The sequence below is a fragment of the Colletotrichum fioriniae genome, assembly GCF_027942845.1.
Source record: "Colletotrichum fioriniae strain IMI 355084 chromosome Unknown scaffold_4, whole genome shotgun sequence".
Classification (NCBI taxonomy): Eukaryota; Fungi; Ascomycota; class Sordariomycetes; order Glomerellales; family Glomerellaceae; genus Colletotrichum; species Colletotrichum fioriniae.
Genome location: NW_027076840.1, coordinates 2,534,191 through 2,546,815, shown reverse-complemented (window position 1 = coordinate 2,546,815; position 12,625 = coordinate 2,534,191). Strand labels below are relative to the sequence as shown.

The following is a 12,625-nucleotide window of genomic DNA, read 5'->3' as shown; positions in this document are numbered from 1 at the left end:
AGCCGAGCTGGGCCCCTTTCGTCCGGGATGCACGGACCGTGTGGATACCCGGCGGGCTTGAAAGTGGGTCCTCCGGCCGGACGCACAGTCAGTCACGCAGATGGGCCTCCCGAGATTTCGTTGCCATGGAACTTGCCGTTGGGAGCTTCTTGATCTCACGAGTTGATCTGCTTGCCACAAAACCCACTTGGTTTTTTGTTTTGTTTTCGAGATTCTTTTTTAGGTGCCTCTTGAAGTTTTGAAGATTGGGGTCTCGTGAAGTGTACTCAGGCAAGGTACTTCCACTGGCAATGCTTCTCTTCACCGTGGATTTTTAGCCAATATGAACGAGGCCGGTGAGGTCTCGACGCACGATACCTTCAACGCAGCAACATAACATAGGCTCGAGTAAGTGGATACCACAGTAAAAAGGTTTTCTCGAAATCCAAGGATCTTAAGACTCTTAGTGCATGTATTTGATTACGCTTGCAAGATTGTGCTTATTCCCGCCGGACCCAAGTGGGGGAAGGGGGGGGGGGGGCCGCGCGCAGCAACTCACTTCTCGACTTGTATCAGGGAGGATCGATTGTAACTTACTCACAACAGTCTTGGCCCCGCGGCGTTATCAGCGAGGATCTAAGTCACCTCGGTGTTTGGGCGTATCACCATTCCACTGATAGGCGACTAGGAAGTTCCGAAGCCCACGCTGCTGCCACAGACTGCAGTCCAGTGCGATTATTCCCACATGGCGGTATCCCCGATCCTACTCCTCTTCGACGGAGGACCACGAGGCGAGCCAAGAGGTTAATAAGAGGGCCCAGCGGGCGTGTCTTGAGCGGTTCGAGACCTTGAAGTTGGGTGGCAGATGCACCGATGTCGCAGAGATCAACATGTGGTGATACAAGAAAAGGCTCCAGAGGCTCCAACAACTCCCACGGTTCCAGAACTGACTGCAGGTGGATAAGGGGGACCGCAGTTTGCAGTGCACCTGTCAAGGGTGGGGGGTGGGAGCCCGCGATGACAGAGTATCTTACGATTCTCCAAGGGGGTGCTTCTATCTGAACGCAAACCTGCGAGATGAGCCCGGAATGGTGGGAGTGGGAGTAGGGGCAGCTAAGGTTTCATTCTAAAGGAGGCTCTTTCTCTCGTGGTACAAATGGGCTACGGTGTGTATGGTACGGGATGCGAACAGTTCTTAGGGGTATTGATCTTTGATGTGGGTTGCACTGTCGCGGTTGCTGCCCAATAGACTGACTACCTGATCAACCAGCATCGTAGATTATATCCCATGATTACCTACCTTACTGATGTGTATGGATACTAGATGAAGGTGTAAATAATCGGGTATTGACGAACCGTTAAACCATCACCAGCACTATCGCATACCTTTACCTCACGAGGTAAGAGATAAAAAAGAGTGGATCCCATCTCAAAAAAAAGTCGGAGCTCGCGCCTACGGTTCCCGCGCCCCATCCGCCCCGGCACACCTCGTGGTCGGCGTTTCCAACCCTCTAGCCCCCGTCCCCAAAAGCCGCCAAGCCTTTAAGGAAAAAGCTTCCCTCCTGCGATCGTCTTCAGACAGGTCCAGACAGATAAACGGAGTGACGCATTGTAAGCCTTGGCTTTTCGATTATCTACCTCTTTGGGCCATTTGGGAAACAGCGCCGGTCGGTCGGCCACTCGGGTCTCGAGCTCAAGCAGTTAGATCTTGGCTGCCTGCCCGTTACCGTCGCCGTTGCCGTTGGGTGCCAGATACAAGCAAAGATACACACAGATTTCGCGGGACTTTTACTCTCCGCGAGTAGATCGGCCGTGTGATAGTCCATCTGACATGCAGCCAAGGAGACACCCGCCAATATACTTATTCTCGCCTCCATCTCCGCCGACTGCTCCCGACCTCCGACCGCGAACGTAGACTTCCTCGTCATTCTCACGATCCGGAACGGCCATGCTCCGCTCATCGCGAGGTAGAAGATGTCAACATGTCGGTTCAGTGGTCGATGAGGGCGCATCGAAAGTCTACGAAGTGTGTCTGAACCGAGTGCAAGGATTCAACAAGCTTACCAGCGTCATCACGAGTTTTGCGATTCCTACGAGTGATCCCTGGCTGACGATAGCATAAAACCGCGGTGTCTTGGCGTGACCTCTAGTTTCCATATGGCATCTAAAATAACCATGTTATGTATGGCACGACATTATCACCTAGCCCTATCATTTCCACATGTCTGCATCGTTCATGAATTCTCATTATCTTGATAAAACTCTCAATCACTCCAAACTCCCAAGTGGTATAGTGCTGTTACCCCCGCTACCCACCCCAGCGTCTTCTGATTATTAAGTAATGTTCCCGTATGCACACGTCAAGATATCTACAGACGCAGCTGCAAGCAGCTAGGCGAAGCTCCTACGCACTAGGGATTGTTGCTGTCATCCTGCTGCCGCCAGATGTGCGTGTCGCCCAGGCTCATTGAGCTGTCCGAGGCGGCCGAGGCCGTGTTCTCAGGGGCGTTTGGCGTCTCCGTATCCGGGCCGCTCTCTTCGTCGTCGTCCATATTATTGTGAACTGGTGGTGGATCCTGGTAGATCCACGGCTCCTCTAGACTGCAAAGAGTTAGTGAACAGAAAAGAATCGGCATGGTTCAACATAATTCAACATACCGAGAGGTCAAGCTGGGATTCGCAAAGGTCAAGCCCTTTTCTTTGTCCTCGTCAATAGTGCTTCCGCGCCGAAGCAATCCTTGCGAGGGTCTCGGCCCCTCGAAGTCTTCGTCAAGTACAGCCGCATCCTCAGGGTCAATCTCGATGCGGATGCTGCGCAGAGATATGTATCGCGTAAGCGGCTCGAAACGACGCTTAAAGTAGAAGCTGTACCAGATCGTAAATGCAATCAGGGGTAAGACAGCAATAGACTGGAAAAAGGCAAGCGACAGTGCCATGATACTGGAAAGTATCACCTGCGACACGAAGAGACCGAGGATGACGCGATAGCTGATGATTCTCCAGGCGCCGCCGGTCGCATGTTGAGGCTGGTCCATTGCGTAGAGAAGTTGGTACTTGTAGGTGAAGTAACCCAAGATGAAGTAGAAGAGGCCAACGGTCAGAATGAGCCAGCCGAATGCCAGTGTGCTGTACAATAGGCACAGCATAAAGATGAGCATTGCCGTCGGCAGGTAGAATCCGTAGCTGAACACAGTCGGTTGCATGATTTCGGCAAAGTCCCTGGGGGTCTTTGCACCCATTCGATAGATCGGGTAGAGGAAGACGCTGCCGACTTGAAGCAGTCTAAAGGGGAAGAGGCCAATGCCTTGAAGCATGATGAAGTTGGTGTAGAATATTGCGAGACTCTGGATCTGCCCGGCAACCTGTAGCGTCAGGGTAGCAGGACTCTTCCAAACATCCTGGATCTGACGAACCAGGTTGGCTACGCTGAAAGCCGCGTTGGATGTGGCAAAGACAACAAAGATGTTGAAGAAGGTGAAGAAGAAGTTCTTGGAAATGATGGAGAGCTCCACATCACCCTTGGAGATCATGCCTTGTTCGTACGAGAGGTATTCGTAGAGATATGGCACGGCAACGTTCAGCAACGAAACGAGAAGCGTCGGCAACCCGGTTTCAATCAAGGCACGCAGGGTCGGATATTGGTCGAAAAATCCGACAATCCCAGGGAACCATGCCTGGAAGTTGCAGACACTCAATAGACTGGCAATCGACGCTACAACCGCCAACCACAGGACGGAGAGGATAGCGACAAATATCGTAATAATCCATGAACGGAGACGACGAATCCCACGAGGTGCGTACGTGTTGGGCCACATTACATCAGAAGGGGCAGGTGCGGGCTTCGTTAGAAGCTGTCCGGGTCGAGGGTCGATGCGGGCCTGGATTGCCATCTGACAAGCGGCGATCGAGTCCATCGTGACGAAGGCCAGGTCGGTCGGGGTGAAGTCCTTCTTTCTCGCCTCGCGGATTCTGTCGTCGAGACGTCGCAGCTTCTCCTCGTAGTAGTCCAGGGCGTCTATCTTGCGACTTTGGAGTTTGAGCAAGCCATACCACAATCTCACTTTGGGGCGCGGTCTCTCGACGAGTTCGGGGTTAATGTTTTCGTGTCCTAGTAATCCACCGTTCTCTCCGGCCTCCTCGTCAACTTCGTCTTCTCGAGGCTCCAGGACTGAAGGCTCGGCCTGTGGATCGCGGAGGCGCTGGACTGACTTGGGGAGCGCAGCTTGTTTTCCGAGATAAACGCTCCAAGTCTCTTCCAGCTGAGCCAAAGCCTGGGCTCTTTGCGCAATGAGCGAGTCGAGCTCCCGCCAGTCGCAGCATAGGTTGACATGCTCCACCTCACCGATTTCTAGCTTTTCGATGAGCTTCTTGATCTTTCCCTCGTCGCGCAGGTTTCGCGGAATGCCAGTAAGGCGGAACGTTCTGTCGGTGATTGTTGACTGTGTGCCGAGGTACTCTTGACGAACATGTATGACTCTAAAGGTCGCCTTGTTTAGGACGTAGAGGGTCAAGCCCGTAAAGAAGTAGCCAAACGCCAGCCATGCCCAGATGTAGCTCTTTTTCATGTCAAAACTCTCGTCGTCGTCCATAGCAGCCCAAATCGAGTCTCTTTCGTGTGTATGACCTTCCAGAGCGCGAGTCGCCATTGCGATGGAGGCCGTGGCAGTTCCACTGGATTTTGGTTTCGACGGTGTAGGGAAGATGTTTTCAGGTGCGAGCGCACCATTGATGGGTAGCATAACGGTATATGCGAAGAAGGCCAGTATAGCCAGGATACGTATAGCCATTTTGAAGAAGGTAAGAAACTGTTCCCGTTGGATTAGTATGTCCAGTCACGAGTGATAGCTTCGCACTTACGACAAAGGCATCGAGACCAGCGGAGGCGAGGACTTGCTCCTCAGTGACGCGATAAAGTCCCGGAATCCATCCAAGAAAGGTATCTGGCAGCGGGGGCAAACCGATTTTGGGGTCCAGTCTGCGCTTGCGCGCGGCGTACAGGGTCGGCCATCGTGGGCGCAAGAAGCAGAAGGTGGTGAATGCTGTGAGGCCAAGGACTAGGGACAAACCGAGCTGGACCCAAACGTCACGATCGCTCGGTTTGATGGCCTCTTTGCCGTCGCATTGCGGCGGTTTATCTTCAAACATTAGGGAGTCCATGTTGCTTGAAGCATATCACCCCGATTCGGATGCGACTGATAGAGCTGTCGAGTCGCGAGTCGTTGAGCAGAGATTGATAATGTGTTGGAGATACTCAAATCGCAGTGGGTTGAAACGGGAGCTGGGAGCTCCAGGCACGAGGGAGGTCTCCACTTTCATCCGAACCTGTGACGTGATGATGCGTCGGGTGATTGTGGTTCTGGCGGTGTTAGATAAGCAACGCCACAGTTTTAATTGGGTGGCTGTGATGAACCAGCGCTCCAGCCACACGATGGATCGAAGGCATCCTGTGCCTGCATTCTTCTGCATCAAAATGCAAAACAGATTCATCAAGGGTACGGAGTGTTCCGGTAGGCATATAATGCTTCCCTTTTGCTATTCGACCATGGCTCCAATTGTTCAATGAGGAAGGGGGTACGCAAGCTTACAGCTGGGTCAGCAAGGCACATTGCAGATGCCGAATGTGAGGCCCTACGGCACAGCTTACTTTTTCGGCAGGGCAAGCCACCTTAACTTTGATACGCAGTGCTTCAAGATACACACCCCTTTGCTGTGTGTCTGCAAGACAATCGTCGACAGCCAAGACGGACGGCTGCTCGGCTGCTTCCTCCGAAATTTTGGCGATCATCGGCCCCACTGCCGTGGTGTGGGACCTAGGTAGACCGGCGCTCTCCCGGCTCATTTCGGCCCTTCCACTCTGTTCACCACCGCTGGTCCGAGGGAGATACTTACCTCCATTCTTGCAGGGCAAGAAATCAGCGCTCATGAAGTGAAGCTGCAAGACTAACACAGCCACGCGGCGCTCTGTCTAGCTGCTTCTGATGCCCGGTGCTGCAGGCAAGCTGCACGTCGAACGAGCGCGCCGAAAAGCTTCACCGTGAGACAGCACAGCCTCAACGAAGAAGCCGTTTGGAGGGGCAGACGGCTGCAGAATATCCCATGCTGTGGCCCTCTGTTCCGTTGGCAGAGTATTTGGCAGCAACTACCAAGTGCTCGGACGACCAAAAGTTGAGATGGATGGAAAATTCCGCCTCAAAATTCCAGAGGTTTCAATGCGTGCCTGGTGAAAGTGCCATCTGGGCAAGCCGCGCACTGACACGTAATGTTTGCAGTGTGCCCATCTTAGACATTGGAACCATGCTCCAGCTTCGTGCATCGTACATCGTGCATCGTGCATCCATAGCGATTGCTGGGAAGGCGGTGCATCGCAGTGCTGCACCTCTTCTTGTACTCTTTGAGTGACAGTCTGGTCATCTGCAGTCGGCGACAAAGAACAAGATCATCGGGCGCCAGTGGCTGCAGAGACTTGGCGTCTACTGGGCGTCCTGAGTAAACCCGTTTGCAGTACAGAGTTCAGAGAGGCATGACGCCCATGGACGCAGACGATGACAACTGATGCGCCCATCTTCTCATGGCCGGATAGGGCTTCTGCAGAGAACAGATCTGGATTTGGCGCATGCACGAATGCTGTGGATGATACTCTGTAGAAAGGGTGTTGAAGTTGAAAGTAGCAGCATGAGAAGAGAAGAGGGCAAGCAGCACAGAGAATAAAACGTCTTGCTACAGTTGAGACTCGGGCGAAACAGTCTGCAGGGCCACTCGAGTGCCAAGATGCGGCCCGGCCGGGGGCGAGTCCAGCGCGGGTGGCTCTGATGCAAAGACGGTCGAAGAATCATCTCATTATTTGCTTGTTCTTGTTCTGGCCGACCGCCGTTCTTTTTGATAACCGAAACTTCAGCAAACTTCATCGAGGCAAGGGGAGCGGTGGTCATTGCCTTTGTTATCGACGGGTCTGGATTGGTTCTCCTAGTGTCACTTTTCTCTCATGTCAAAGTCTCAGGCTTGAGGTTCCCTGTATTTGGGTCTGTACCTAGCCGTAAGCTGAGGTGAGGTAGCCGTTAATTAGGTGACAAACTGCGTCCGGGGACATTTGGAGACGTTCCCAAGGTTCCTTAAGATGACCGGTCCCTGCCGCCGTGGTTATTAGCGCTCCTCTTCCCGCCCCTTCCCCTCCATTTAGCCAATTCCCGCCCTCCCTTTTCCCCCAGTCCAGTCCCGTCCATTCCCGTCCAGACTCCAGACTTCCAGCCCACCGCTGAACCGCTGCACCACAAACCCTCCCGAGTCGCTCCTTCCCGACGCTGTGGAATTGGGATCAGCCCTTGCCTTCCCATCCAATTGGACTGCACCTTCCTTCAAACCGACCTGCATTGGATGCACCTGCCTCCACGGCTTTTGTCGGCCCACAACCAGTACAAAGTACATCGAGAAAAAAAGGAAGGAAGGAGAAAAAAAAAAGAGGGAAACCACTTCCCCGGTCGTTCCACTCCTCCCGGATTCGCCAATCGACCACGAAAATTTCGGCAATTTCCAATCTTTTCTGCCCCATTTCACGAACCCCTCCATGCCCCTCTCCCCTCCACAGACTGCCCGCCGACATCGACAACGATCTCCGAAAGCCATTGGGAATCAGGGACATGCTCGATACACTCAAGATGAGCGAGACGCAATTGACCTTTGGTCGGACCGACGACTACATCTTCATCTCCAAGCCCAAGAAGGGCATCGCGTACGTTGAGGCCCGTTTCAAGGATGGCAAAGGTGTACGTCCTGCCCCGCAATGCTCATTTTCACGAGCTTTTTCCCCCCAGCTTTTATCGAACAGTTGCTTACAATGAGAACAGCTTGCGCACACAGACAAGGGATGTCAACTGGTATGCTCTGTTTTCTGATATGAATCTCATTGATCTCATTGTCCGTCGCCTAACGTGCCTCAGCTTCTTTCCAAGCTTGAAAGAGAATGGAGCGCGCCCAAACTCAAGGACGACACTACCATCTCACTTGAGGCTGACCTCTTGAAGGAGCCAGTTTGTAAGAACCTCAATCACACCTTCAAGTCGTGTCGCTGACCAGCCCATCAGTCCACAAGGAGATTCCAAGCGACATGTTCCACTCTCTTCGCGTGGTTGAATTCCAAGGCTTGGATCCTTCTACTCGAGTCGTCTCTGTCCGTGACGTTGCTATCAAAGTCAACCTTTACGGATGCACTCCAGAATCGCCGTCCGAGTCGGATGATGAGCTGGTGGACATCCTCCCAAGCGCCACTAAAGTGGATGGCATCTGGGAACTGTAAGAATACCTCATCTGATTTTGATATAATTATTACTGACATTGTGACTTCCTGTAGATGCTGAATCTGACCACAGCGTAGCTTGGCCACCGACCATGCTACTATGTTTCAGATCACGCGATAGGGACTCGACTGCTGCAGTTGTTCCTATAAACTGGGACCTGGCACTTTAGTCGATCTCTCTCGGCAACGTCTCGCACCGTCGTGCTGCTCACTGAGCGACCTCCGAGGCCCCGAAGAGCGCTCGGCCGAGATCGCCGAATACCCCATCATCAGCAATGGTGATGTTAAGAGCACCGCTTGACACCGCGACCCGATGACGTCGAGTCACGAGTGTGCATGACCTACTTGTGTGGATCATGAACGCTCATTCTAACAGCCTCGACCATACAAGGGCGCGACATACTGTCTCGGTCAATGCCACACATGGCATGATCGACAGGCTCGACAATAATTCTTGAGATCGACCCTACATCATATCGACGGCGTCACGGCAGCAAGTGTCGGCACATGCGATGGAACTCCGAGGCATGAAATTATAAAGGTCGACCGACGATGAGTCTGAGCAATGTTGGCTCCTTATCTGCTTGGATGCTTTACTGCTCTCGCCGATGATGTTGTTGTTAGAGGAGGCAACATCGATAACTTGAATGCGCACAAGCTCTGGAGCAAATGTTGCTACCAGTGACGAGTGATGGGTGTTCGGAGTGGAGCTGACGGAGAGTTCTATCAGCTTAGGTGCAGAACAAAACATCACCGACAGTAGATGTTTGTTGATCATCATTGAAGACCTCTCAGGCATGACGAGAAATGTAGGCGATCGATCAAAATTTCTACGGCCTTTCGATATTCATTGGGTATATGATGAGCTCAGGAGATATTGTTTGTGATCGATAGGAGAAGATGAATAAAAGGAGGAATTTTCGATCACAATATTTCCATACTCGCCTTGCCATCTCCTCAACTAACTGCCACCGCATTGTGATCAATCTCCCCTAAACAGTCCCTTGGGGGCGAAAGTTTGAGATCCAGGGTCTGTCTCGTCGCATTCATCCAGGGTCACTGCCCAGCCGAGACACAGGTCTCGGCTAAGCGTCCAAACTGCAGTGTTTAGAAATGCCCTATTGTACTAGTGACTCCAGCCGCCGCGTGCCGTCCCTTACCGGTACATGATCCATCACCATGTTGTTGCCTGCACGAGGGGTCCAGAACACTGATGGCTTCAGCTTCACCGAAAGACTCGAATGAGGTGCTTCTACCTTTCGTTCTGTGGCTTGCGTATGTCAGTCGGTGAAGTTCCTGGCGGGTCCCCCCGCACTTGATAGGGACGCCAAGCTGAAAGTTCTAGGAACTCTCGCTTCTGTTGTGTCTTGGAATATGGTCCGAAAGCGGCATTGATCAATAACGGGCGGGAATGGGCGGGCTGCAGCTATCGTCGACACATGCCTACCGGCAAGAGATCATCAAGACAGCACATAACGGTTTGTTTTCAGCTCTTCATTGAAGCCCTTCTCAAGTTTTGGTTCTCGTACATGCTATGAGATATGCCTGTGCGCTTCGTTTCAGTAGGATCTCCTTCTTACTAACCTAAGTTCCGAATCAGTCGTATCTATCCAGAACGCAAGTGTAGTACCGAACAGACTGTCAAAGAAGATGAGGAGAGCTTCTCATGAAGCTCTAGAGATCTGCGGTATTCGGCCAATCGCAGTGCCCCCTCGAGCTCCCGAATGTCTCATTCAAAACAAGCTTGCCCATTCCCAACGTTTGCAGGGCACAGCTATCAGCCGGCGCTAGGCAAGCCTCAAACAAACACCCAGAAGCGGGATACTCTATCCGAGATTCGAATGCCCTTTTCTCAATGCCCATGGAGATGGCAAGGTCCCTGATTGCAACATCTCGGTCTCTGCCCAACAGAACATCAGGAATTGACTCTTCATCAGCTCTGTCTCGCCTGCTTCAGCTTTCAGGTAGCCACTGGGGCCTCATTCAGCTGCAGCAGCCATAGAACGAAAGCGTGCATAGTAGCAATCGCGACAATAAACTCCGAGAAGAGAGAAGCTGACGGCGAAAGGCCATCTCACGCTGTGTTCTATGCTTTGGAAACTCGCATAAATTTCAGGAAGAAGAACAACACTCAGAGCCTCTGTCTTTCACCCCACAAACTATAAGATGTTCGGTCTCATCCTTCGAATACTCTCACTGCCTCTCATCCCATTCAGAAGATATCTACCTCCCTCTCCACCATCCCCACTGCCTCAACCCAGATATCCTCCAAAGGATAACAACAAGCCTTCTTCCACTTCCTCCCCGAGTTTTACTCCTGCTCCGCTAGTCAAATCCACCGCCATGTACGTCTATCTCGGAAAGCTCGACTGGAAGCCATACGGCCAGGACGAGACCTTTGTCATCACTCTGCCCAATGGTCCCGCCCGCGCTGGCGACCCGGCCTACCTCTTTTTCCAGTGGACCAAGGACGCCCGCGGCGTGGAAAAGGCCAACTGGTTCATCAACCTCATCGTCGATAAGGTCTCTAAGACGGCCAGCGGCGACGATGTCTTTACCCTCAAGAACTCGCATTACTATTCGTGGGAGATCACCGCCCAGAAGGTCTATGGTGAGCTCAAGGTCACCATGTCGAACCCCAACAAGGAAAAGAGCACCATGACTCTCAAGCGTGTCTGGAAGTCGGAGACTGAGGTTCCTAAAGGATCCCTTCGCATCTGGACTGGCAAGATCAACTGGCCTAACTATGCCACTAACGAGATGGCTACTTTCATCGTCCCCGAGGGCTTCGGCAAGGACAAGCCCGTGTTGGCAATCTGGCAGTGGACTAAGAACGGCGAGGGAAAGCCTAAGAACCCCAATCTCCACGTCGCCAAGCAGTCTATTCTTTCGAGCTCTGAGAAGAGTGTCAAGTTCGAGTATGACTCCTTCTATCACCTGACCTGCACCTGGCAGGAACAGACCGAGAGACTCTCTGTCCACATGAAGGGACGTGACAGCGAAGCCCATGTCAGCCAGGAGCTTGGTGAATACGCTCTTGCCGTTCTCTACGATCGTCACTCTCAGTCAGTAGCCTACAATCCTTTCCGCTCAGGTAGACAGCGCTGACCAATTATCCAAAACAGTGACTTCAGCCCGCCCGAGTCTGCCCCCAAGAAGGTCGAAGTCGCTCATCGTCTTCCTCAGGCTCAGCCATCTCTTGCTCGCATCACCACCCCGATGCCTTTCCCTCGCGGGCTGGTTGACACCTTGACCCACGCTCAGGCTTTCATCGACCAAGCTGGCTACCTTGCAAAGTATGCTGAGCAGGTATGTTTCCGATAGGTCAATTCAATTTATGTCCCCACATATACTAATAGCCATTAGCGCTTCGCTGCCCTGGATACCGACCTCCACGCCCGCGATCACCAGCTCGAAGCTGCCAAAGGCGAAGTCAAGAGAGTCACCGAAGACAGGAATCGCCTAATTGACGATCTCAAAGTCGAGCAGGCCAGAGCTCAGAGTTTCCAAGACAGCGTCAAGAAGGCTCAGGAGAATGTGAAGAAACTTGAGGACGACTTGAAGGACTTACAGGGCAGGCTCAAGCAGGGCAGCGACCACGACGTCGAGGACCATAAGAAAATTCAGAGCCTTCAAAATTCACTCAAGGAAGCCAGAGATGAACGGGATCAGCTTCGGATCTTGTTGGAAAAGGTCGTGCCTGATCTCGAGGCCGCAAAGGCTCGTCTCAAGGCTCAGGTGAAAAAGATCAGAGACTTGGAGGGCAAGAATGGCGTGCTCGAGACCACGCTTGCTTTGCAGCAGAAGCGCAACCACGAGCTCACCGAGGAAAACACCAGACTCGCAGGACTCAATGGTGACCTAGAGAACTCGGTGAAGACGCTGAACATTACCATTGGATCCCTCAACAGCCAGCTTACCGGCAAGGAGGACACTTTGAAGCGGCTCAAAGTGACTAACGGCAACCTCACAGAAGCCAAGAATTCAGCAATTACCGAGCGTAACCTTTCGCAGAAACTACTCCTAGACGAGGTGGAGTTGAAGCACAAACTCGAGAAGCAGCTCGACGAAGCGAATGATAACTATTCTGCAGCAGAGGATAAGGTTGACATCTTCAAGAACATTCTGAACAAGAATGGCCTCAGTCACCTAATCCCAGCCTGATCGGCAACATCGACTGCCAACGGAGACTGGAAGAACTTCTTTTTCTTTAGTATTCCTTATCGACATTTTAATACATTTTTAGTTGTTTAGTTGAGTTTCAAGTCATAGTTTTTAGTAATAGCATCAATTTCCTCACGTGAAGCGTTAGTATGCTGGTGACGATCTCTTATACCCCTTCTCTCCTTTACCGAC

General features: G+C 52.3%; 3 protein-coding genes across 3 annotated transcripts; 2 read left to right on the top strand and 1 right to left on the bottom strand.

The window, feature by feature from the left end:
• Window positions 1–2,390: 2,390 nt before the first annotated feature.
• Window positions 2,391–5,124, bottom strand: N0V96_004530 (uncharacterized protein; the record flags this gene model as incomplete). The annotated part of the gene is made up of 3 exons (XM_053188596.2): window positions 2,391–2,580; window positions 2,638–4,784; window positions 4,837–5,124. 3 exons carry the CDS (start codon window positions 5,122–5,124, stop codon window positions 2,391–2,393), a joined length of 2,625 nt encoding a protein of 874 aa, XP_053054558.2.
• A 2,507-nt stretch (window positions 5,125–7,631) lies between these two features.
• On the top strand, window positions 7,632–8,269 carry N0V96_004529 (uncharacterized protein; the record flags this gene model as incomplete). The annotated part of the gene is made up of 2 exons (XM_065757136.1): window positions 7,632–7,737; window positions 8,058–8,269. The coding sequence occupies 2 exons, from the start codon at window positions 7,632–7,634 to the stop codon at window positions 8,267–8,269; spliced, it is 318 nt and encodes a 105-aa protein (XP_065614349.1).
• A 2,343-nt stretch (window positions 8,270–10,612) lies between these two features.
• Window positions 10,613–12,433, top strand: N0V96_004528 (uncharacterized protein; the record flags this gene model as incomplete). The annotated part of the gene is made up of 3 exons (XM_053188594.2): window positions 10,613–11,334; window positions 11,395–11,578; window positions 11,636–12,433. The coding sequence occupies 3 exons, from the start codon at window positions 10,613–10,615 to the stop codon at window positions 12,431–12,433; spliced, it is 1,704 nt and encodes a 567-aa protein (XP_053054556.2).
• Between the last annotated feature and the right edge of the window lie 192 nt (window positions 12,434–12,625).